Source organism: Bufo bufo, chromosome 1, assembly GCF_905171765.1.
Source record: "Bufo bufo chromosome 1, aBufBuf1.1, whole genome shotgun sequence".
Lineage (NCBI taxonomy): Eukaryota > Metazoa > Chordata > Amphibia > Anura > Bufonidae > Bufo > Bufo bufo.
This window is the reverse complement of record NC_053389.1, coordinates 293,758,463-293,783,642: the sequence shown is the minus strand read 5'-3', so window position 1 is coordinate 293,783,642 and position 25,180 is coordinate 293,758,463. Positions and strand designations below refer to the sequence as shown.

The 25,180-nt window shown below is 45.9% G+C and overlaps 1 protein-coding gene across 1 annotated transcript in view; it reads right to left on the bottom strand.

Moving 5' to 3' along the window:
* CAMK2A (calcium/calmodulin dependent protein kinase II alpha) overlaps window positions 1–25,180 on the bottom strand; it is a 331,715-nt gene that overhangs the window by 250,718 nt on the left and 55,817 nt on the right. Inside the window, exon 2 of the mRNA XM_040440682.1 lies at window positions 6,673–6,767. Coding sequence (XP_040296616.1) covers window positions 6,673–6,767 — 95 coding nt within the window. The remainder of the gene's footprint in view (window positions 1–6,672; window positions 6,768–25,180) is intronic.

Sequence of the window (25,180 nt, the reverse complement as noted above, 5' to 3'; positions counted from 1 at the left end):
ATTGTAAATGGGACCAAAAAACAGAGATTACACCAAACTTTTTTTATGCAGGTTCATGCAGATCTACTGAAGTACATTCTCACCATATTTAAATATTTGAATGGTGTATCGATCCAGTCGTATGCATGATGCCGTAATCTTTAGTTAACAGACAGCAGGAAAAAATCTGCTTAGGATTCCGCATGTGTTACATGTGGCTTTTCCATCGGATTATAACATAGCGAATTTCACTAGTCTACCCCAAACAGGACATTTCTACAACCTCACCATGCTTCCAATTTTGCATTGTATGGTGCTTTGTTGCTGATTTTACATTTGTTGCTGGTACATTTGGACGGAGTAGCAAGCAACATTGGACTTTGCCATTTGTGGCTTTCTGTAATGGTATAGAAACTTTCATTGGAAGATGCGAGACTGACAGACGCATACCCTACCACATACAACTTCCTGATCACGTGGACCTTTCATCATGTGTCACCGCCGCAAAGTCACGTGGGACGCCACGTCGATACCGCGAGACTACATGGGACGCCGGTAGCAGGTTCGGCGGTGGACGAAAGAGAGGAGACGTTTGATAACCAAGTACCATCCGGTGGTAAGACTTTTTAACCAACATTGTGTAAAGGGATGTGTAAACTGATCTATCATACGGTGATCAAGTATATGGTTATCCGCACGGTCTCATGATATATGGAACGGACTTATTTCCATATTCCTCTATCTTATTAGGCTACACCAATAGGAGACAACCTCTGCAGCGGCACGCCTCTGTTTACTTATATGGGACATTAGTCTGCAGTGTATGTCGACTAGGCAACCACTTTATATTTAGGTGATATTTGGCTACTTATGGTGCTACAGTCAGCATATATGGATGTGCTAAAATACCTCGACCACCACTAGCCACATTTTATAAGTCTATGTATTTTATATTTTGTCATTTTTATATGTCATTTTTATGATGCTCCAGTTGATTCCATTTTATTAGTGTTTAATAAATAATTACTGTTCATATATTTGCTACCCAAGGCTCCTTGATATCCGAGTGCCCCTCCACTACTATTTCATGGTACTTTGTTGCTGATTTTAGTCACAAATTTGTGTGTGAACCCCTCCTAGGCTCCATGCTTTAGCCATATCTGTAGAACCAAGTCCAGAATGGTCTCCTACCCTGTTAGATCAAGATCTTAATGAGGACCTCATAAAGGAATGTGTTATAAGAATATGACCTATTGTTTTAATGTTAAAACATTTTTAGTAATTTTTTTTTTTTCTAATTTTCCATGTCATTATCTAAATTAACAAAAATTCTGACTGGGATTGTAATAAACTGTCATTTTTTGATCACTTCTTAGGGACTATTACCATCATAGGCAGGCATACTATAACAGGTGATATCTTAATTATAAAGCTGGAGGCAGATAACATGAACCACCATTGAGAATAGGCAATTGACAAGCCTCAACTCTTCCCCCTCCCTGCACAATGAGCTCTGCACAGGTCACAGAGTATGCCTAAAACACTCTCCCATAGATGATAATGAGTCATTCAGGCTATTATATCCTGTGGGCCACATAGCTACTGTAGTGTTTCTCTAAATTGTGTTATCAGAGCAGAGATGGCAGTCCCATAATTATATACAGACAACAGAATAAAAAAAAAAATCTACAACTAGAAAATTAAAAAACAGATTACGAAAAAAATTAATGTTTCACTAAAATATACATTCACTTCAACCCCTTCACACTCAGCCTTGTGCTAGTTAGTACGTCACTAAGTGTAGTGAGTTAGCGCTCAGTAATAGTACAGCAGTGTCAAGGCCCGTGCCTGTGGCATCACTTGGGGGTGTCAGCTGTATTATACAGCTGGCATACTGCTCTCACTGCCAGGATTGGAATTAACTCCAATCCCATCAGTTTAACCTCTTAGATGCTCCCTCTCTCACCCCATGGCCGCCATAACTGTTATCACCATGTACATAATGACCAATACAATGAATTAATCTAATTTTTATGCAGTACGGTGAACAGTGTAAAGAATAAAAATGAAAACATTTTACTCATTCCACTTCCCAAAAATGCAATAAAACATAATAAAAAAGTTATATGTACACCAAAATGGCACTAATGAAAACTACAACTTGCCCCTCAAATAAAAATTTTTATGGGTCTTTTGATGCAGCGACACAAAATTTAAAACAAATAAATTTTATTGCACGAAGGTAGAAAAACATAAAGAAAAGTAATTCGTATACTATTGGCGTAATCATACTAATCCGTACAATAAGGTTATTATGTCACTTGTACCTGATGTTGAATAGCATAAAACAAAACCCAAGAAAACAATGGCAGAAATTCTATGTTTTTTTGACACTATCACCCCAAAACAGATTTAACCCCTTAAAGCCACAAATTTGTGTGTGAACCCCTCCTAGGCTCCATGCTTTAGCCATATCTGTAGAACCAAGTGTGTACGGCATTATGCATCTGGAAATGTATTAAATGGCCTGCTCCGCTGAGCCTACTCTATACATGGCGGGGAACGATGATCATGTCTAACCCTAGTATTTAACCCCTCAGATGCCACGTTCAAAAGCAATTGTGATATCTGTGACATTAGGCAGAGGGATGCGGCTCCCTCTGTCTTCTGATCGGAGCCCCAGCAGTGAAATTTAACACTAAGGGGGCTAAAAGTTGTTAAAAATGTGAGTATAGTAAGCTGGATCCATGCTACATTATCAATGTATAAACTAACTTATGAAGCCAGGGGTATACCGGAGAAATTCGGAAAGATCTGGGATATCTGGCTGAGTGCAAACTCGGTTACAGTGTGATTGGGCTGGAGTAGTTAAGATATGTCCAGGTCACTGCCAGTATGAATATGAGTGTGAATGGGGACAGACACTAATAGAATAATTCTGTTTCATGGCTGTTGCGGAATGCTTAGGCAGCCTCTATGCTTGAAGGCGCATTATCTATACATAAATCCTGTTATCTTGTCTGTCAACTTGAATGTGACGGTTGAGGTTTACACCTTGTTGTGGGGGGTTGCTATCTCCCCTATCTAATGTGTTGTTTTTTCTTAGTGAAAATGGAAAAATAAAGCCTATTAAAAAAAAAAAATGGGAGTATAGTAATATTCTATAAAAAAAACAAAGTAGTGGACATTGTAGTCTCCTAGAGGGGCTGAAAAACAATAAGAAAAAATGTACAAAAAATAAAAAAAAACATAAAAATTAAAATCACCCCCTTCCTTAGGATAAAAAAAATTATTACATAAATAAATATAAACATAATGGGCATCACTACATCCAAAAACGCCTGTACCATTAAAATATCTATTTTTTTCCAATACAGCTAATGGCGTAACGGAAAAAAAATATCAAAATGGCCGATTTACCATTTTTTTCATCGGTTCTCTTACCCAACAAAATTTATAAGATAGTATCAATAAAATCTACAAATCGTCCCGCAAAAAAAAGCCCCCACACAGCTCAGTAGACATAACTATGAAAAAGTTATGGGGTCAGAATATGGTGATGTAAAAACATAAATAATAAAAATATAAACATCATGAGCATCACTGCATCCAAAAACGCCTGTACCATTAAAATATGAAAACATTTTTCCAATACAGCGAATGGCGTAACGGAAAATAATATCAAAATTGCCCATTCACTATTTTTTCATCGCTTCTCTTACCCAACAAAATTGATAAAATCGGCATCAATAAAATCTACAAATCGTCCCGCAAAATAAGAGCCCTCACACAGCTCAGTAGACATAACTATGAAACAGTTATGAGGGTCAGAATATGGTAATGTAAAAGAACATTGCGCAGACCGGTAAAAATGTGAAAAAAGATACAAGACGGATCCGTCTGTCCGCATGACAAGCGGAGAGACGGATCTGTTCTTGCAATGCATTTGTGAGACGGATCCGCATCCGGATGCGTCTCTCACAAATGCTTTCAGTCACATGCAGATCGGCGGATCAGGCAGGCAGTTCCGTCGGATCACACTGCCGCAAGTGTAAAAGTAGCCTTATTCAGTATACCTATACAAATGTGTAGGTATTCAGAGAATGAAGGGCACAGGTCAGTTTTGCCACAAAGGGAATGCCATAGTAAAACTTGTCCCACGAAAAACAAGCCCTCATATGGATATGAGAACAGAAAAATAAAAAAAGTTATGGCTCCAGAAAGACAGGGAAGAAAAATGAAAACGCAAAAATAAAAAATCCTCCAGTATCCTAGGGGTTAACGTGAAAGGCACTGCAATCAAGTAAACATAGTTATATAATACCATGGGAGCTAATTCTAAATGACACTATCTCCAGTAGCGTACTATTGGGACACCTCTGCTCAAAAGGCTATGGAGGGCTGGTCAAGGCTAAAATGAATTATGGGAAATCCTGGAGAAAAACCTGCTGCAGTCTGAACAAGAACTGAGATTAGGAAAAGTCTTTTGTTGTACCTATTATCATAAACCATATCTATCCGATATATCCATTTTCATACGGAACCCAATGGATGCACTACACTGTTCTATGTACTACTATCCATCAGCACTCATTTACACCGACCTGATTACATAGACTGATGCAAACTGAATGTGAGAGGGATGATTGCTACCGCAGTTGTTCCTCCCTCATTCAGGTGTTGATTATTGGCAGCAGATCCCGGATCACACAGATGGTGTGCCGATAACCAAGCATCTTTCATCTGCCTAAAGTGCCCCCAGTAGTAATAGGGCCTCTTAAAGTGCCCCCAATAGTAATAAAACTCCTCTATAAGCCCCCTGTAGAGTACCCAGTAGTTATAATGCCCCCTATAGTGCTCCCAGTAGTTATAATAAGCCCTCTTATACCCCCAGTAGTTATAGTGCTCTCTATAGTGTAGCCACTAGTTATAATACCCCCTCTAGTACCTCAGTAGAAATAATGCCCCTATAGTGCCCCAGTAGATATATTGTGCCCTGTGGTGCCTCTAGTAGTTATAATGCTCCCTAGTGCTACCAGTAGTTATAATTCCCTCTATAGTGCCCACAGTAGATATAATGTGGCCTGTTGTGCCCCTAGCAGTTATAATGCTCACTAGTGCCACCAGTAGTTATAATTCCCTCTATATTGCCCACAGTAGGTATATTGTCCACTGTAGTGCCCCAGTAATTATATTGACCCCCTATAGTTCCCCAGGAGTTATAATGACTAGCTATAGTGTCCCAGTAATTATACTGTCCCCCTACAGCAATCCATCACTTAGAATGGCCCCCTATAGTGCCGCTAGTAGTTATAATGTCCATTGAAGTGCCCCTAGTAATTATAATGTCACCTGTAGTCCATACAGAAAAATAGCACTATATTAATATTAAAGAGCAGCTGGCCTTCTCCTAGCATTGAGACCTGTATTCTCCTGCCTGCACTGTATCTTCTGGTCTCAGGAGACACAACGCAGGTGAGAGAATAAAGGTCTAAGTACTAGGAAGGCAGCAGGCACTAGAAGACTAGTCCTGTCAATCCAAGGGAAGGGGGGAGGGGCTGAAGCTGAAGCGGGTTTATAAACTTGTGCTCCAGGGGCTCTGGCCAGCCCCACAGTGCTCCAGATATATAATTTGCATATAAATAAAAATGCAGTTTTTTCAGTAATGGGGGCATGATCAACCCTAACAGGCTGTTTGCCTGATTTAATATGGTTGATCAAGATGCCCTTTAAGTAACTACTACTCATGTCCAGATATGGAGGACAGTGCTGCTGTACAGATAGATGCACACACAGATAGACAGACACACACACACACACACACACACAGATACACTTCCACAGATAGACGTATTTATCTCTGGAGTCTTTTGGAGGCTTAAGGACCTTTGAGATACGGTTATGTAACATGCAAACATCATCAATCCCAAAGGTCCTTTCTTACACACATCTATGCCTAGGGGGTCATGGTGCATTGGGTTTTGTCACATTTTTTGCCGCAACTTGCAGCCAAAAAGACAATAAAACCATGATGTACAATAATCCCCAAAGACACAGTAGTATGCACGGCTGTGCAAGAATACTAAATTACCGTCCCCTTCATTCATAGAACAGTGTTGCCTAAAGCCAGAGGCTCAGGTTGCCTAATGAATGGTGTGGGCCCCTGGATGACCAAAACATTCGGGGCCCTGGATATTTTAACCTAGAGATGCCCCTGCTTTGAACACTTGTTCCAGATAATGGGCGTGAAAATTGTGCGGTTCAATATGGCCCTTAGGGATCCAGTTGATTTCTAATGGTATATGTGAGGCTTCTGTTTTATTTTTGCAGCTTGAATAGTGCAGACATGAGCTTTTTTTATTTTACTTTTGTTATTTTAGTGCAAAATGTAAAAAATGCAACAAATCTGACCTAATTGCCCCCATTTGTGCCGCGCTAGGGGATCTATGTCACTTGGTAATTGCAACATAACTCTAAGCCTCTTGTATGTATTCATCTCTTACCTCCTTCTTGTCTCTCTATCACTTACGCCTCATCTTCTCCATCAGGATGACACGTGTTCTCTCCTATCCCACATTCAGAGTTTTTTAATTAGTTTTTCAAAGATAGGATCTAGATTTATTCCATATGGAGCTGCGACCTTATCTATCTGTGGCAGCTAGGAAGAAATAAAGGTTGTCACCCCACACTCACCTCGAGCTGAAAGCTTCTTGGTGTTAATGATTTTTGCTGCATACTCCTGACCGGATAAAACTTTCACGCATCTGCGGACAATGGAGAAAGCTCCCCTGGGGAAGAAAAAAGCAGTGGTCAATATTTAGTTACAGTTCATTGAAATGTTAGCAGTGATCACGGATGGTAACAGGAATTATGAAGCTGTAATGTAACAAAACTACATCTTGGAAAATGTTTTAGATTCTATCCATATTTAAAAGAGTTGTTCAACGTTGTATTTGATTACTGAGGGTCCTAATGCTTCCTTAGTAGTGTTGGGCGAGCATGCGCGGCCTAACACTTTTTCACTCGAGCATCGCAATGCTCGGCACATAGCGGTTTTTGGCCGAAAACCGTGTGTGCTCGAGTGCGATGGTTGAATCTCCTCCCTGCACGTTTGATACGCAGCCAATAAATGTGCGCGGAGGTACTGGCACTCACTGTAATGCCGTAGCCATGTTGGTTACTGGCATTACAGTGATTGGCTGGCCGGAACGCGTCATTGGGTGCTATATAGCACCCAATGACACGTGGTTCGGCTCAGTCTTAGTCACGGAGAGCTGCAGCAGAAGGGACAGATAGTGTAGGAACAGGAATATATTTTTTTAGGCAGGGTTTATTGGTGAAAGGTGTTAGAGACCCAAAAGTATTTTTAAGGACTATAGTTTTATCTGGCTGCCATATATATTATTAGCGCAACCTGCGCTAAATTGCGTGCAATTGTTTGGTCGCTGCTGACAGTGACACAACCAATGCTACATCTGATGTGTTACATTTGCACATCCTAAATATCTATGACATTCAGCACAATTGTTTGGCCACTGCTGACAGCGAAATTACCTGCGCCACATCTCCTGTATAACGTTTGCACATCCTAAATATCTGTGACATTCAGTGTAATTTTTTCGCCACTGTTGACAGCGACATTACCTGCGCTACATCTCCTGTATAACGTTTGTGCATCCTAAATATCTGTGACATTCAGTTGAATTTATTTGCGCATACACTTACAAAACCTGCGCTACTGTATGTGTGACATACTTGCAAGCATATACAGTTGCAAGAAAAAGTATGTGAACCCTTTGGAATAATATGGATTTCTGCACAAATTGGGCATAAAATGTGATCTGATCTTCATCTAAGTCACAACAATAGACAATCACAGTCTGCTTAAACTAATAACACACAAAGAATTAAATGTTACTGTGTTTTTATTGAACATACCATGTAAACATTCACAGTGCAGGTGGAAAAAGTATGTGAACCCCTAGACTAATGAAATCTCCAAGAGCTAATTGGAGTGAGGTGTCAGCCAACTGGAGTCCAATCAATGAGATGAGATTGGAGGTGTTGGTTACAGCTGCCCTGCCCTATAAAAAAACACACCAGTTCTGGGTTTGCTTTTCACAAGAAGCATTGCCTGATGTGAATGTTGCCTCGCACAAAAGAGCTCTCAGAAGACCTACGATTAAGAATTGTTGATTTGCATAAAGCTGGAAAGGGTTATAAAAGTATCTCCAAAAGCCTTGCTGTTAGAGTTGAGCGAACACCTGGATGTTCGGGTTCGACGAGTTCGGCCGAACTTTCGAAAAATGTTCGGGTTCGGGATCCGAACTCGACCCGAACTTCATCCCGAACCCGAACCCCATAGAAGTCAATGGGGACCCGAACTTTTGGGCACTAAAAAGGCTGTAAAACACACCCGGAAAGGGCTAGAGGGCTGCAAAAGGCAGCAAAATGTAGTTAAATCCCCTGCAAACAAATGTAGATAGGGAAATGATGAGTTAACATAAAATAAATAAAAATTAAACAATATTAATTGGAGTGAGGTCCCATAGCACAGAATCAGGCTTCAAGTCACCCACCAATGGAGAAGGTCACTTACTATTATTTTGACCACAGCACCCAGACAAAGGAGAGAGGTCCCACAGCAGAGAACCAGGCATCATATCACCCACCACAGGAGTAGGCCACCATTTAGTTACTTTGACCCCTACACCCAGACGGAGGAGAGAGGTTACACAGCAGAGAATCAGGCATTTAGATCACCCACCACAGGAGTAGGCCACCATTGAATCAGACCCCGGCAACCATGTCAGATGGCACAAGCATAAGCTTTATATCAATCAGCACAGGAGAAGGCGACTTTGACAGACTTTGACCCCTACACCCGGACGGAGGAGAGAGGTTTCAAAGCAGAGAATCAGGCATTTAGATCACCCACCACAGGAGTAGGCCCCAATTTAATGGGACCCCGGCAACCATGTCAGATGGCACAACCATCAGCTTCATATCAATCAGCACAGGAGAAGGCGACTTTGAAAGACTTTGACCCCTACACCCAGACGGAGGAGAGAGGTTTCACAGCAGAGAATCAGGCATTTAGATCACCCACCACAGGAGTAGGCCCCCATTGAATCAGACCCTGGCAACCATGTCAGATGGCACAACCATCAGCTTTATATCAATCAGCACAGGAGAAGGCGACTTTGAAAGACTTTGACCCCTACACCCAGATGGAGGAGAGAGGTTTCACAGCAGAGAATCAGGCATCATATCAACCACCACAGGAGAAGCCACCATTTAGTTACTTTGACCCCTGCACCCAGGAAGAGGAGAGAGGCACCACAGCACATATTCTGGCATCATATCAGCCACCACAGGAGAAGCCACCATTGAGTTACTTTGACCCCCGCACCCAGGAAGAGGAGAGAGGCACCACAGCACATATTCTGGCATCATATCAGCCACCACAGGAGAAGCCACCATTGAGTTACTTTGACCCCCGCACCCAGGAAGAGGAGAGAGGCACCACAGCACATATTCTGGCATCATATTAGCCACCACAGGAGAAGCCACCATTGAGTTACTTTGACCCCTGCACCCAGGAAGAGGAGAGAGGCCCCACAGCACATATTCTGGCATCATATCAGCCACCACAGGAGAAGCCACCATTTAGTTACTTTGACCCCTTCACCCAAACAGAGGAGAGAGGTTCCACATCAGAGAATCAGGCATCATATCAACCACCACAGGAGTAGGCCCCAATTTAATGGGACCCTGGCAACCATGTCAGATGGCACAACCATCAGCTTCATATCAATCAGCACAGGAGAAGGCGACTTTGAAAGACTTTGACCCCTACACCCAGACGGAGGAGAGAGGTTTCACAGCAGAGAATCAGGCATTTAGATCACCCACCACAGGAGTAGGCCCCCATTGAATCAGACCCTGGCAACCATGTCAGATGGCACAACCATCAGCTTTATATCAATCAGCACAGGAGAAGCCACCATTGAGTTACTTTGACCCCTGCACCCAGGAAGAGGAGAGAGGCCCCACAGCACATATTCTGGCATCATATCAGCCACCACAGGAGAAGCCACCATTGAGTTACTTTGACCCCCGCACCCAGGAAGAGGAGAGAGGCACCACAGCACATATTCTGGCATCATATCAGCCACCACAGGAGAAGCCACCATTGAGTTAATTTGACCCCTGCACCCAGGAAGAGGAGAGAGGCCCCACAGCACATATTCTGGCATCATACTAACCACCACAGGAGAAGCCACCATTGAGTTACTTTGACCCCTGCACCCAGGAAGAGGAGAGAGGCCCCACAGCACATATTCTGGCATCATATCAGCCACCACAGGAGAAGCCACCATTGAGTTACTTTGACCCCCGCACCCAGGAAGAGGAGAGAGGCACCACAGCACATATTCTGGCATCATATCAGCCACCACAGGAGAAGCCACCATTGAGTTACTTTGACCCCTGCACCCAGGAAGAGGAGAGAGGCCCCACAGCACATATTCTGGCATCATACTAACCACCACAGGAGAAGCCACCATTGAGTTACTTTGACCCCTGCACCCAGGAAGAGGAGAGAGGCACCACAGCACATATTCTGGCATCATATCAGCCACCACAGGAGAAGCCACCATTGAGTTACTTTGACCCCTGCACCCAGGAAGAGGAGAGAGGCCCCACAGCACATATTCTGGCATCATACTAACCACCACAGGAGAAGCCACCATTGAGTTACTTTGACCCCTGCACCCAGGAAGAGGAGAGAGGCCCCACAGCACATATTCTGGCATCATATCAGCCACCACAGGAGAAGCCACCATTGAGTTACTTTGACCCCCGCACCCAGGAAGAGGAGAGAGGCACCACAGCACATATTCTGGCATCATATCAGCCACCACAGGAGAAGCCACCATTGAGTTACTTTGACCCCTGCACCCAGGAAGAGGAGAGAGGCCCCACAGCACATATTCTGGCATCATACTAACCACCACAGGAGAAGCCACCATTGAGTTACTTTGACCCCTGCACCCAGGAAGAGGAGAGAGGCCCCACAGCACATATTCTGGCATCATATCAGCCACCACAGGAGAAGCCACCATTGAGTTACTTTGACCCCCGCACCCAGGAAGAGGAGAGAGGCACCACAGCACATATTCTGGCATCATATCAGCCACCACAGGAGAAGCCACCATTGAGTTACTTTGACCCCCGCACCCAGGAAGAGGAGAGAGGCACCACAGCACATATTCAGGCATCATATCACACACCACAGGAGAAGGCCTCTTTCAGTGATTTAGGCCTTTGGACCCAGACAGAGGAGAGAGGCACCACAGCACATATTCTGGCATCATATCAGCCACCACAGGAGAAGCCACCATTGAGTTACTTTGACCCCTGCACCCAGGAAGAGGAGAGAGGCCCCACAGCACATATTCTGGCATCATATCAGCCACCACAGGAGAAGCCACCATTTAGTTACTTTGACCCCTGCACCCAGGAAGAGGAGAGAGGCACCACAGCACATATTCTGGCATCATATCAGCCACCACAGGAGAAGCCACCATTTAGTTACTTTGACCCCTTCACCGAAACAGAGGAGAGAGGTTCCACATCAGAGAATCAGGCATCATATCAACCACCACAGGAGTAGGCCACAATTTAGTTTATTTGACCCCTGCACCCAGGAAGAGGAGAGAGGCCCCACAGCACATATTCTGGCATCATATCACACACCACAGGAGAAGGCCTCTTTCAGTGATTTAGGCCTTTGGACCCAGACAGAGGAGAGAGGTCAGAGATTAGCTTCATATCCCCCAGCACAGCAGAAGACCGCTTTATTTGACTTAGGCCTCAGCACCCAGACAGAAGACAGAGGTAGCATGGCAGAGGTTATGGCTTCATGTCACCCGTTAGTTTAACCGGCCACTTTCATCTGGTTAGGCCCCGGCGCCCAGACAGAGAAGAGTTTCATTCAACTGTGGGTTTCATAAAATTTGTATCAAATAAAGAAGAGGCCCGTAGCACAACAAGACATGTTTTAGGCAGTTAATAAGGACTACTCTGCACAAGGGAGGGACAGGTCCTGTGGGATCCATGCCTGGTTCATCTTTATGAAGGTCAGCTTGTCCACGTTGGCTGTGGACAGGCGGCTGCACTTGTCAGTAATGACGCCCCCTGCCGTGCTGAATACGCGTTCAGATAAAACGCTGGCCGCCGGGCAGGAAAGCACCTCCAAGGCATAACATGCTAACTCTGGCCACGTGGACAATTTCGAAACCCAGTAGTTGAATGGGGCCGAACCATCCGTCAGGATGTGGAGGGGTGTGCAGACATACTGTTCAACCATGTTAGTGAAATGCTGCCTCCTGCTAACACGTTCCGTATCAGGTGTCGGTGCAGATAGCTGTGGCGTGGAGACAAAACTTTTCCACATTTCTGCCATGCTAACCCTGCCCTCAGATGAGCTGGCCGTGACACAGCTGTGTTGGCGACCTCTTGCCACTCCTCTGCCTTCACCTTCCACCTGTTCCCCTGTGACATGTGGGAATGCTCTCAAGAGCGCCTCTATCAGCGTGCGCTTGTACTCGCGCATCTTACGGTCGCGCTCCAGTTCAGGAATTAAAGTGGGCACATTGTCTTTATACCGGGGATCCAGCAGGGTGGCCACCCAGTAGTCTGCACACGTTAAAACGTGGGCAACTCTGCTGTCGTTGCGCAGGCATTGGAGCATATATTCGCTCATGTGGGCCAGGCTACCCATGGGTAAGGACAAGCTGTCCTCTGTGGGAGGCGTATCGTCATCGTCCACCGTATCCCCCCAGCCACGCACCAGTGATGGGCCTGGGCTGCCACCCCGCTGTGAACTTGCGTCATCCTCGTCCCCCTCCACCTCCTCCTCCTCATCCTCCTCGTCCTCCAGTACAGTGCCTTGGCTGGCGACTTGTGAACCTGTCCTCTGCTGCTTAAACAAACCTCCCTCTGAGCCACTTCGAACAGACTGGCCCGAAAGTGTTAGAAACGAGCCCTCATCCTCCTCCTCCTCCTCCACCTGGGCCACCTCCTCTAACATCATTGCCCTAAGTGTTTTCTCAAGGAGACATAGAAGTGGTATTGTAACGCTGATAACAGTGTCATCGCCACTGGCCATGTTGGTGGAGTACTCGAAACAGCGCAGCAGGGCACACAGGTCTCGCATGGAGGCCCAATCATTGGTGGTGAAGTGGTGCTGTTCGGCAGTACGACTGACGCGAGCGTGCTGCAGCTGAAACTCCACTATGGCCTGCTGCTGCTCGCACAGTCTCTCCAGCATGTGCAAGGTGGAGTTCCACCGGGTGGGCACGTCGCATATGAGGCGGTGAGCGGGAAGGCCGAAGTTCCGCTGTAGCGCAGACAGGCGAGCAGCGGCAGGATGTGAACGGCGGAAGCGCGCACAGACGGCCCGCACTTTATGCAGCAGCTCTGACATGTTGGGGTAGTGGTGAATGAACCTCTGCACCACCAAGTTCAGCACATGCGCCAGGCAAGGGATGTGCGTCAAACCGGCTAGTCCCAGAGCTGCCACGAGATTTCGCCCATTATCGCATACCACCAGGCCTGGCTTGAGGCCCACCGGCAGAAACCACTCGTCGGTCTGTTGTTCAATACCCCGCCACAACTCCTTTGCGCTGTGGGGCCTGTCCCCCAAACATATGAGTTTCAGAATGGCCTGCTGACGTTTACCCCGGGCTGTGCTGAAGTTGGTGGTGAAGGTGTGTGGCTGACCGGATGAGCTGGTGGAAGCAGTGGAGGAGGAAGCCGAGTAGGAGGAGGAGGCTACAGGAGGCAGAGAATGATGCCCTGCGATCCTAGGGGGCGGAAGGACGTGCGCCAAGGAACTGTCCGCCGGGGGCCCAGCCGCCACTACATTCATCCAGTGTGCAGTTAGTGAGATATAGCGTCCCTGGCCGTGCTTACTGGTCCACGTATCTGTGGTTAGGTGGACCTTGCCACAAATGGCGTTGCGCAGTGCACACTTGATTTTATCGGACACTTGCATGTGCAGGGAAGGCACGGCTGTCTTGGAGAAGTAGTGGCGGCTGGGAACCACATACTGCGGGACAGCCATGGCCATCAGCTGTTTGAAGCTGTCTGTGTCCACCAGCCGGAATGACAGCATTTCAAAGGCCAGCAGTTTAGAAATGCTGGCGTTCAGGCCAAGGGCTCGAGGGTGACTCGGGGGGAATTTGCGCTTCCTCTCTAAGGTTTGAGATATTGAGAGCTGAACGCTGCTGTGTGATATAGTGGAGACGCTAGTTGACGGTGGCGGTGGTGGTGGTGTCGGTGGCACATCCTCTGTTTGCTGCTCGGCAGGTGGCAACATTCCTCTCGAGGCGGAAGCCGAGGCAGCAGCGGTAGAGGGAGCAGGGGGAGCCTCAGCGAGTGCCTGGTTTTTAAGGTGTGTACCCCACTGCAGTTCATGCTTTGCATGTAGATGCCTGTTCATGCAGGTTGTGCTGAGGTTCAGAACGTTAATGCCTCGCCTCAGGCTCTGATGGCAGAGCGTGCAAGTCACTCGGGTCTTGTCGGTAGGACATTGTTTAAAGAAGTGCCATGCCAGGGAACTCTTTGAAGCTGCCTTTGTGGGGCTGGGTCCCTGTTGGCGATGTCCAGTAGCAGGCGAACTCTGGGGGCGGCGGCTCGTCTGCTTTGGCCCCCTGCTCCCTCTTTGGCTTCGCTGTTGTCTCGGTCTCACCACTACCTCTTCCTCTGAACTGTGAAAGTCATCGCCACGACCTTCAGTCCATGTGGGGTCTAAGACCTCATCGTCCTCTGCATCGTCTTCCACCCAGTCTCCCTCCCTGACCTCCTCCTGTTCAGTCTGCACACTGCAAAAAGACGCGGCAGTGGGCACCTGTGTTTCGTCATCATCAGAGAGTCGGTGACTCTGCTGTGGTGGTATTCCCATGTCCTCTTCATCTGGAGACATAAGTGGTTGTGCGTCAGTGCATGGTATGTCTTCCTCCACTGGGGAAGGGCTAGGTGGACGCCCCTGGGAAACCCTGGAAGCAGAGTCTTCAAACAGAAGAAGAGACTGCTGCATAACTTGTGGCTCAGACCGTTTCCCTGATATGCTTGGGGGTGATGTGACAGACTGATGGGCTTGGTTTTCAGGTGCCACCTGTGCGCTTTCCGCAGAAGACTGGGTGGAAGACCATGTGGTGAACGTGCTGGAAGCACTGTCGGCCACCCAATCGATTAATGCCTGTACCTGCTCAGGCCTTACCATCCTAAGAGCGGCATTGGGCCCCACGAGATATTGCGGTACATTCTGCCGGCTAGTTGAGGGAGTTCGTTCCCTACTGTGTGCGCCTGGGGCCGAACGGCCACGTCCTCTACCAGCAACAGAGGCTCTACGGACACCACCACGACCGCGTCCTCGTCCCTTAATAGTATTTTTCTTCATTGTTGCGATTCAACTCGCACCACAATGAAATATATTATTTTTTATAAGCAAAATCCCCTCACTGGAATACTTTCAGTCTTTTGACTGTATGGATTACAGATGGAATGACTGTTATATGTGAGTACCCGCTTTCTTTGACAGATTCTAGTATGGGTACATATATGTTTTCCCAACCCCAGCACATTAGTTTGCTAATTCCAGATGTATGAAACGCAGGCCTAACTGTATCTAGTATATTGAACGCCAGATAAACTAACTTGGCCTTTTTTAAATAAAAAAAAAATTCCCTCACTGGAATACTTTCAGTCTTTTGACTGTATGGATTACAGATGGAATGACTGTTATATGTGAGTACCGCTTTCTTTGACAGATTCTAGTATGGGTACATATATGTTTTCCCAACCCCAGCACATTAGTTTGCTAATTCCAGATGTATGAAACGCAGGCCTAACTGTATCTAGTATATTGAACGCCAGATAAACTAACTTGGCCTTTTTTAAATAAAAAAAATTCCCTCACTGGAATACTTTCAGTCTTTTGACTGTATGGATTACAGATGGAATGACTGTTATATGTGAGTACCGCTTTCTTTGACAGATTCTAGTATGGGTACATATATGTTTTCCCAACCCCAGCACATTAGTTTGCTAATTCCAGATGTATGAAACGCAGGCCTAACTGTATCTAGTATATTGAACGCCAGATAAACTAACTTGGCCTTTTTTAAATAAAAAAAAAATTCCCTCACTGGAATACTTTCAGTCTTTTGACTGTATGGATTACAGATGGAATGACTGTTATATGTGAGTACCGCTTTCTTTGACAGATTCTAGTATGGGTACATATATGTTTTCCCAACCCCAGCACATTAGTTTGCTAATTCCAGATGTATGAAACGCAGGCCTAACTGTATCTAGTATATTGAACGCCAGATAAACTAACTTGGCCTTTTTTAAATGAAAAAAAAATTCCCTCACTGGAATACTTTCAGTCTTTTGACTGTATGGATTACAGATGGAATGACTGTTATATGTGAGTACCGCTTTCTTTGACAGATTCTAGTATGGGTACATATATGTTTTCCCAACCCCAGCACATTAGTTTGCTAATTCCAGATGTATGAAACGCAGGCCTAACTGTATCTAGTATATTGAACGCCAGATAAACTAACTTGGCCTTTTTTAAATAAAAAAAATCCCCTCACTGGAATACTTTCAGTCTTTTGACTGTATGGATTACAGATGGAATGACTGTTATATGTGAGTACCGCTTTCTTTGACAGATTCTAGTATGGGTACATATATGTTTTCCCAACCCCAGCACATTAGTTTGCTAATTCCAGATGTATGAAACGCAGGCCTAACTGTATCTAGTATATTGAACGCCAGATAAACTAACTTGGCCTTTTTTAAATAAAAAAAATTCCCTCACTGGAATACTTTCAGTCTTTTGACTGTATGGATTACAGATGGAATGACTGTTATATGTGAGTACCGCTTTCTTTGACAGATTCTAGTATGGGTACATATATGTTTTCCCAACCCCAGCACATTAGTTTGCTAATTCCAGATGTATGAAACACAGGCCTAACTGTATCTAGTATATTGAACGCCAGATAAACTAACTTGGCCTTTTTTAAATAAAAAAAATTCCCTCACTGGAATACTTTCAGTCTTTTGACTGTATGGATTACAGATGGAATGACTGTTATATGTGAGTACCGCTTTCTTTGACAGATTCTAGTATGGGTACATATATGTTTTCCCAACCCCAGCACATTAGTTTGCTAATTCCAGATGTATGAAACGCAGGCCTAACTGTATCTAGTATATTGAACGCCAGATAAACTAACTTGGCCTTTTTTAAATAAAAAAAAAATTCCCTCACTGGAATACTTTATGGCTTTTCACTGTATGGATTACAGGTGGACTGGTATTAGTAGGGGTGACACAAGCACACCCAAGTCCCTGATGTAGGATTTCTATGGCACAGACCACTATTACAAGTGATTAATGGACGTTGGGAGAGATTGTGCTGCAGCACTAGTCCCAAGATGGCCGCCGCCTATCAGCCCAGTAACATGTGCCACAAAATGGTCTGCACAACCTTTAAAAAAAATAGCCTTGGACTGTGCTGCTAAATCGCTATTGGTCTGAATCCCAGGTGTAGATGTCTGACTTGTTTGGAGCTTTGGAATGCACACTGTGGCAGCTTCTGCTGCAGCACTACAAGTCGCAAAATGGCGGCCGGCGGTCAGCCCAGGTACATGTGGATGGAAAAATCACTCTGGCCACTCTAAAAATAGCCAATCCCTATCAAAAAAGCAGCTCAGCTGCAGTTGTTCAGATGAATCACAGGTGGAGGAGAGAAATTTGCTTCCAGTTATTCAATTATCCCTGCCTATTCTCGCCCTAGCATCAGCTGCGTCTATCCCTGTTCTATTCACATCGGGAGTGAGCACGTCCCGACGTGCGCACAAGCTTATAAAGAGGCTGAGTCACATGCTGCACTTGGCCAATCACAGCCTTGCCAATAGTAGGCATAGCTGCGATGGCATCTTAGGGCAAGTAGTATGATGCATGTTGATTGGCTGCTTTGCAGCCTTTCAAAATGCGCCAAAATACATGCCGAACGACGAACCCGAACCCGAACTTTTACGAAAAAGTTCGGGCTCGGGTCCGTGTCACGAACACCCCAAAATTCGGTACGGACCCGAACTATGCTCGAACTGTTCGCTCAACACTACTTGCTGTTCATCAGTCCACGGTAAGACAAATTGTCTATAAATGGAGAAAGTTAAGCACTGCTGCTACTCTCCCTAGGAGTGGCCGTCCTGTAAAGATGACTGCAAGAGCACAGTGCAGACTGCTCAATGAGGTGAAGAAGAATCCTAGAGTGTCAGCTAAAGACTTACAAAAGTCTCTGGCATATGCTAACATCCCTGTTAGCGAATCTACAATACGTAAAACACTAAACAAGAATGGATTTCATGGGAGGATACCACAGAGGAAGCCACTGCTGTCCAAAAAAAACATTGCTGCACGTTTACAGTTTGCACAAGAGCACCTGGATGTTCCACAGCAGTACTGGCAAAATATTCTGTGGACAGATGAAACCAAAATTGAGTTGTTTGGAAGAAACACACAACACTATTTGTGGAGAAAAATAGGCACAGCACACCAATATCAAAACCTCATCCCAACTGTGAAGTATGGTGGTGGGGGCATCATGGTTTGGGGCTGCTTTGCTGCGTCAGGGCCTGGACGGATTGCTATCATCAAAGGAAAAATGAATTCCCAAGTTTATCAAGACATTTTGCAGAAGAACTTAAGGCCATCTGTCCACCAGCTGAAGCTCAACAGAAGATGGGTGTTGCAACAGGACAACGACCCAAAGCATAGAAGTAAATCAACAACAGAATAGCTTAAACAGAAGAAAATACGCCTTCTGGAGTGGCCCAGTCAGAGTCCTGACCTCAACCCAATTGAGAAGCTGTGGCATGACCTCAAGAAAGCGATTCACACCAGATATCTCAAGAATATTGCTGAACTGAAACAGTTCTGTAAAGAGAAATGGTCAATAATTACTCCTGACCGTTGTGCACGTCTGATCTGCAACTACAGGAAACGTTTGGTTGAAGTTATAGCTGCTAAAGGAGGTTCAACCAGTTATTAAATCCAAGGGTTCACATACTTTGTCCACCTGCACTGTGAATGTTTACATGGTGTGTTCAATTAAAACATGGTAACATTTAATTCTTTGTGTGTTATTAGTTTAAGCAGACTGTGATTGTCTATTGTTGTGACTTAGATGAAGATCAGATCACATTTTATGACCAATTTGTGCAGAAATCCATATCATTCCAAAGGGTTCAAATACTTTTTCTTGCAACTGTATACCATTTAATATGCTCAAGGCGAGCAGTAAGGGACAGGGAAGTGGCCGTGCTGCTGATGGTGCACGCAGAGGCCATGGCCCTGGGCGCGGTGAAACTGTGCCTGCTGCCAGAGCACAAAAAACACACTCATCTACGATACCTAGCTTTATGTCCCAGTTTGCAGGCCAGCGCAGGACACCACTCTCGAAGTCACACCATTGCGACCAGATGGTCGGTTGGATTGCAGCAGATAATGCTTTCAGTCGGTTAAGCACTACCCTGTCTTCCACCAAGTCCAGTCTCAGTAGCAAAGAGTCTGGTCAACAGAATCCTCACCATGATGCACCTTCCTCCCACCATGGAGAGTCTTGGCAAACATGGGATCCCACACTCGGATATTCTGAGGAGCTCTTTTCATCACCATTCCTTGATTTGGTCCTCTCGCTAAGCCCGCTTAAAGAGGGACATGAGGAGATCTTGTGCACTGATTCCCAAACTCTTGAGCATCCACGGTCAGAAAAAGATGACGGTGGGGAACGGCAATTAGTGTTTCACGAGGTTCATGATGAGGATGAGACACAGTTGTCAATAGGGTAAAAGTGAGGTTCTTGTTAGGTCAACAAGTCAGGAGGATGACAAGAGTGAGGAAGTGGAAGAGGAGGTGGTGGACGATGAAAGCATTGACCCAACCTGGGAAGGCGGCAAGCCGAGTGAGGACAGCAGTACAAAGGGGGAGGGATCCGCAGGACCACAACAGGCTGGAAGAGGCAGTCTGGTGGCAAAAGAGAGAAGGCGGGCCACACCAAAAAGGCCCACAACTGTTCGCCGGAGCACCCCCTTGCGGTAATCTCCCTTGCCAAGGGGTAGGTGTTCCGCAGTCTGGTGCTTTTTTGAGTAAAGTGCGGACGATAAAAGAATTGTCATTTGCAACCTGTGCCATACTAAAATGAGCAGCGGCGTGAACACTAACAACCTCACCACCAGCAGCATGATCCGCCACATGCAATCAAAGCACCCTAATAGGTGGGCCGAAAGCCTGGTCCACAATCAGTGTCTGGGGGTCACACCACTGCCTCATTTTCTCCGTGTTACGTGCTGGTCAATCCTCTGTCCAAGACGCAGGCCCGGATGCCTCCCACCCTGCACCTGGACCTTCGCAAGCACTATCAGCTAGCACTCCAACTTCTGTGCCACAGCGCAGCGTACAGATGTCCATACCCCAGGCCTTTGAACGAATGCGCAAATACCCAGCCACCCACCCACAGGCCATAGTACTAAATGCGCACCTTTCCAAATTGCTGGCCCTAGAAATGTTGCAATTTAGGCTTGAGGACACTGAGGCTTTACGCAGCCTGATGGCGGTGGCAGTCTCTTGTTACTCAGTCCCCAGCCGCCACTATTTTTCCCGGTGTGCTATCCCCTCCTTACACGAGCATGTGTCCCGTAACATCACCCGTGCCCTGACCAGCGCAGTTATTGGGAAGGACCACTTAACGACTGACACATGCACAAGTGCTTTTGGCCAGGGACGCTACATTTCCCTGACGGTACACTGGGTGAACGTTGTGAAGGCTGGGAGCGAGTCATACCCTGGGATGGCACAGGTGCTACTGACACCAAGGATTGCGGGCCCTACTTCCATCAGGATTTCCGCCACCACCTACATTAGTGGCTACAACCCCCCATCTCCTCCTCCGGTTCCTCCTCCACTTCCACCTCTGAATTCTCATCTTGCAGCACCAGTCAGCCATCAGCGAGTAGCTGGAAGCAGTGTAGCACTGCAGTGGGGAAGCGGCAACAGGCCAAGCTGAAACTAAATTGCTTAGGTGACAAACAGCACACCGCCGCAGAGCTGTGGCAGGGTATAAGGGACCAGACTGAGCTGTGGCTCTCGCCACTGAACCTACAACCAGGCATGGTTGTGTCTGATAATGGCCCTAACTTGGTGGTGGCTTTGGAGCTCGGCAAGCTCACACACATACCATGCCTAGCCCACGTATTCAACTTAGTGGTTCAGTGGTTTCTCAAAACCTACCCCAATTTGCCTGAGCTACTGGTGAAGGTGCGCCGCTTGTGTGGCCATTTCCGAAAGTCATCTACAGCTGCCGCCTGTCTGGCAATGCTGCAGCAGCGCTTGCAATTGCCAGCTCACCAACTGTTGTGCCGTGTTGTACGATGTTAGCCAGGCTTTGTGAGCAGCAGAGAGCAGTAGGGGAATACCAGCTGCAACATGGTCGTCGCCTTTCCAGTCAGCTTCCACTCTTCACAAGGGACGAGTGGTCATGGATGTCTGACCTCTTTGAGGTTTTACGCAACTTTGAGGAATCAACACAGATGGTGAGTGGCGATAACGCTATTATCAGCGCAACCATCCCACTTCTGTGTCTACTGAAACGCTCGCAGCTCACAATGAAGGCGGACGCTTTGCATGTGGAAGAGGTGGAAATGGGGGAAGACAGTACACATGGTGATAGCCAGACCACCCTCCGTTCGTCTTCTCAGCACTTATTGGATGATGAGGAGGAGGAGGAGGAGGAGGAGTAGGAGACGGTTGCCTCTGCTACAGAGGGTAGTACCCATAGCAGGTTTATTCCATCTGTTCAGCGTGGATGGGCCAAAGAGGATGAGGAGATTGAGAGTCATCCTCCTGATGAGGACAGGGAAGTCTTTTCTGTTGGGACTCTGGCACACATGGCTGACTTTATGTTACGCTGCCTTTCCCGTGACCCTCGCGTTATATGCATTTTGGCCAACACCAATTACTGGTTGTTCACCCTTCTCGACCCCCGCTACAAAGAGAACTTCTCATCTCTCATTCCTGTGATGGAGAGGACTAGCAAAATGGTGCAATACCAGAAGGTCCTTGTGGATAAATTGCTCCAACAATTTCCAGCTGACAACACTGGAGGCAGAGTACGTAGTCCCTTGGGCAACCATGAAGGGCAGACCAGGGGAACACACAGCAGTTCCAACAGAGGCAGGGCAACACTCTCCAAGGCCTAGGACAGTTTCATGACACCCCGCCAGCATCCTCACCCTGATGCGCAACCTGTGTCACAAGGCACAAGGAGGGAAAAGTTTTGGAAGATGATGAAGGAGTACGTAGCAGACCGTGTCAGCGTCCTCAGTGATCCCTCTGTGCCTTACAACTATTGGGTGTCCAAGCTGGAGACGTGGCACAAACTGGCGCTCTACACCTTGGAGGTTCTGGCCTGCCCTGCCGCCAGCGTTTTGTCAGAGTGGGTATTTAGTGCTGCTGGGGGCATAATAACTGATAAGCGCATCCGCCTGTCAACTGAAAATGCTGACAGGTTGACTCTTATCAAAATGAACAAGGCCTGGATTGCCCCTAACTTCTCTACTCCACCAGAGGAAGGCGGCTGAACATAAAGGCACTTTAAATGTGGCTTTTATGGTATATTGAATACACTGTATTCCCATGCACCCCTTCCACCACAAAAAAGTGTATATGGTTCAATCTTCCTTTTCTCGTCCTCCTCCATCATATCAACATGCTTTTTATGCTGCTCTTGCTCCTAATGTTTTAGATGGTCAGATCAGCAGAAGACCCTCACCCCTAATGTTTTAGAGGGTCACTTCAGCAGCAGACCCTCACCCCAAATTTTTTAGAAGGTCAGATCAGCAGCAGACCCTCACCCCTAATGTTTTAGAAGGTCAGATCAGCAGCAGGCCCTCACCCCTAATTTTTTAGATGGTCAGATCAGCAGCAGGCTCTCGCCCCTAATCATTTAGATGGTCAGATCAGCAGCATACCCTCACCCCTATTTTTTTTAGATGGTCGGATCAGCAGCAGGCCCTCACCCTTAATGTTTTAGAGGGTCAGCTCAGCAGCAGGCCCTCGCCCCTAATGTTTTAGAGGGTCAGCTCAGCAGCAGGCCCTTGCCCCTAATGTTTTAGAGGGTCACCAGCAGGCCCTTGCTCCTAATGTTTTTGAGGGTCACCAGCAGGCCATCAAACATGATTTTTCAAGGGTTTTTATGATGCCCTCCTTTATGTGTAATAAAAGGTGTATTGGAGTGCCGGTTCCTTGTAATTTTTGGCAGCCCTTTCACTTAGTGCATAGGCTTTATGAGTGTAGGAGTCCCACTACCTGAACAATTGTACCACAATGTGAATAAGGCCCTCCTTTATGTGATATACAGGTTCAACACCATGACACCACACCACTATTAAATATTAAATAGCATCTTTATTTGAAATACATATATAAAAATTACAATACATAATGCTAGTCATCAGTAAAAATGGATCCCAATGTGGCAGTAGGCGGTGGAACAGTAGCAACACAGGTCACATAGTCAAAGAAAGGATAAAGAGGAATTCATATAAGTACAAATACATAGTGCCTTCAGTCCCTCCCTGCAGCTTCACATCTCCACTATACATCCCATCAAAGTAAGCACGCAACAAAGGTTATAGGAGGTGCTGAGGTGGAACCCACCAGACACACCACTAAGTAAACAGGTAGACAAAAGTCTGTCCTATGTAAATGACCAGACAATGCAATAGTTAGATGGCAGGTATATCAGAGTCTTACATAAATCACAGGAGATAAACAGCAAAAAGAGGGACAATTCAATTAAATACAGACCGCAGTGTTACAGGACCACCACCGCTTCCCCAACGCACGTTTTGGCCTTTAGCTTCTTCCAGGGTATCAACACTAGTCCTTAGATTGAATGAAGTGACAGTCACACATATGCACTACCGCTCCATTCAACTCCATTGAACTAGTGTAGAGAAACCTAGTACAGCCCTCAGATATCTCCAGGCAATTCCAAAGAGAAGAACGGAGTGGCAGCTGCTTGATCATGATGAGGGAAGGGGACCCCTGTCAAAGCAGTCAGACCCCCAATGATTTAGTTATCCCCTATCCTGTGGAGGGGCTAAACTTTTAACTTGAAACAGCCCCTTTAATTGGAGCTTGCAGAAATCCAGGTGCTTTTCAGCAAAAATTACCCTATTCAGATGGAGAATAGAGTATAATGGAAAACATGACCAGAAGCTAAAATATGTGATCAGGGCATGAGGTTATTGTGTCATTTTTAAAGTGTTATTGAGCATTTGGAAAGGTCTGCTTTTTCTCCAGAAATGTCACCACTCTTACCTATTGGTTGTGGCTGGTATTGCAGCTCAACTACTGTGTATTCACATAAAAAGGGGGCTGCAATACATGCAATAGCACATGGACAACCTTGGTGCTCTTTTAGGGAAAAAACAGACCTGTTGTTCAAAACCTAGGTAACCCTTTTATGACTACGTACTTTCTCATGTTAATTGCTCTGTAGAGGCTGGTAATTTATGCCTGGCATCTAGGAGATCACAGCTCAATGTAGACCTCAGATATTCAGTGTGCCACCTCTAATAGTAGCTGAATAACAGTAGTTAAGAAGCATCATAGCTATACTGACTTTACTTATAAATGAAAAAAGAGGTTTGTCCAGCCTTTTCTTTGCGAAATTCCAGTAGCACTTTATTTCATACAAGACTTAAAACATCCAGGTACAGAAGATGTTGGTCTACGCGTTTCAGGCAACAAAACAATTACAGCCCGGTCATGAGTAAGGGCTGTAACTGTTTTGTTGCCTGAAACGCGTAGACCAACATCTTCTGTACCTGGATGTTTTAAGTCTTGTATGAAATAAAGTGCTACTGGAATTTCGCAAAGAAAAGGCTGGACAAACCTATTTTTTCATTTATACAAATCTTGCTCCCAATCCGGGTGAGGAAGCGGTCCGTGCCTTCACGAATGAAGTTTCCAGATAGGTGAGAGCTGCTCTGATTACCCTTTGACAGACTGTGACTTTACTTATAGGTCCAATAGTATATTGCAT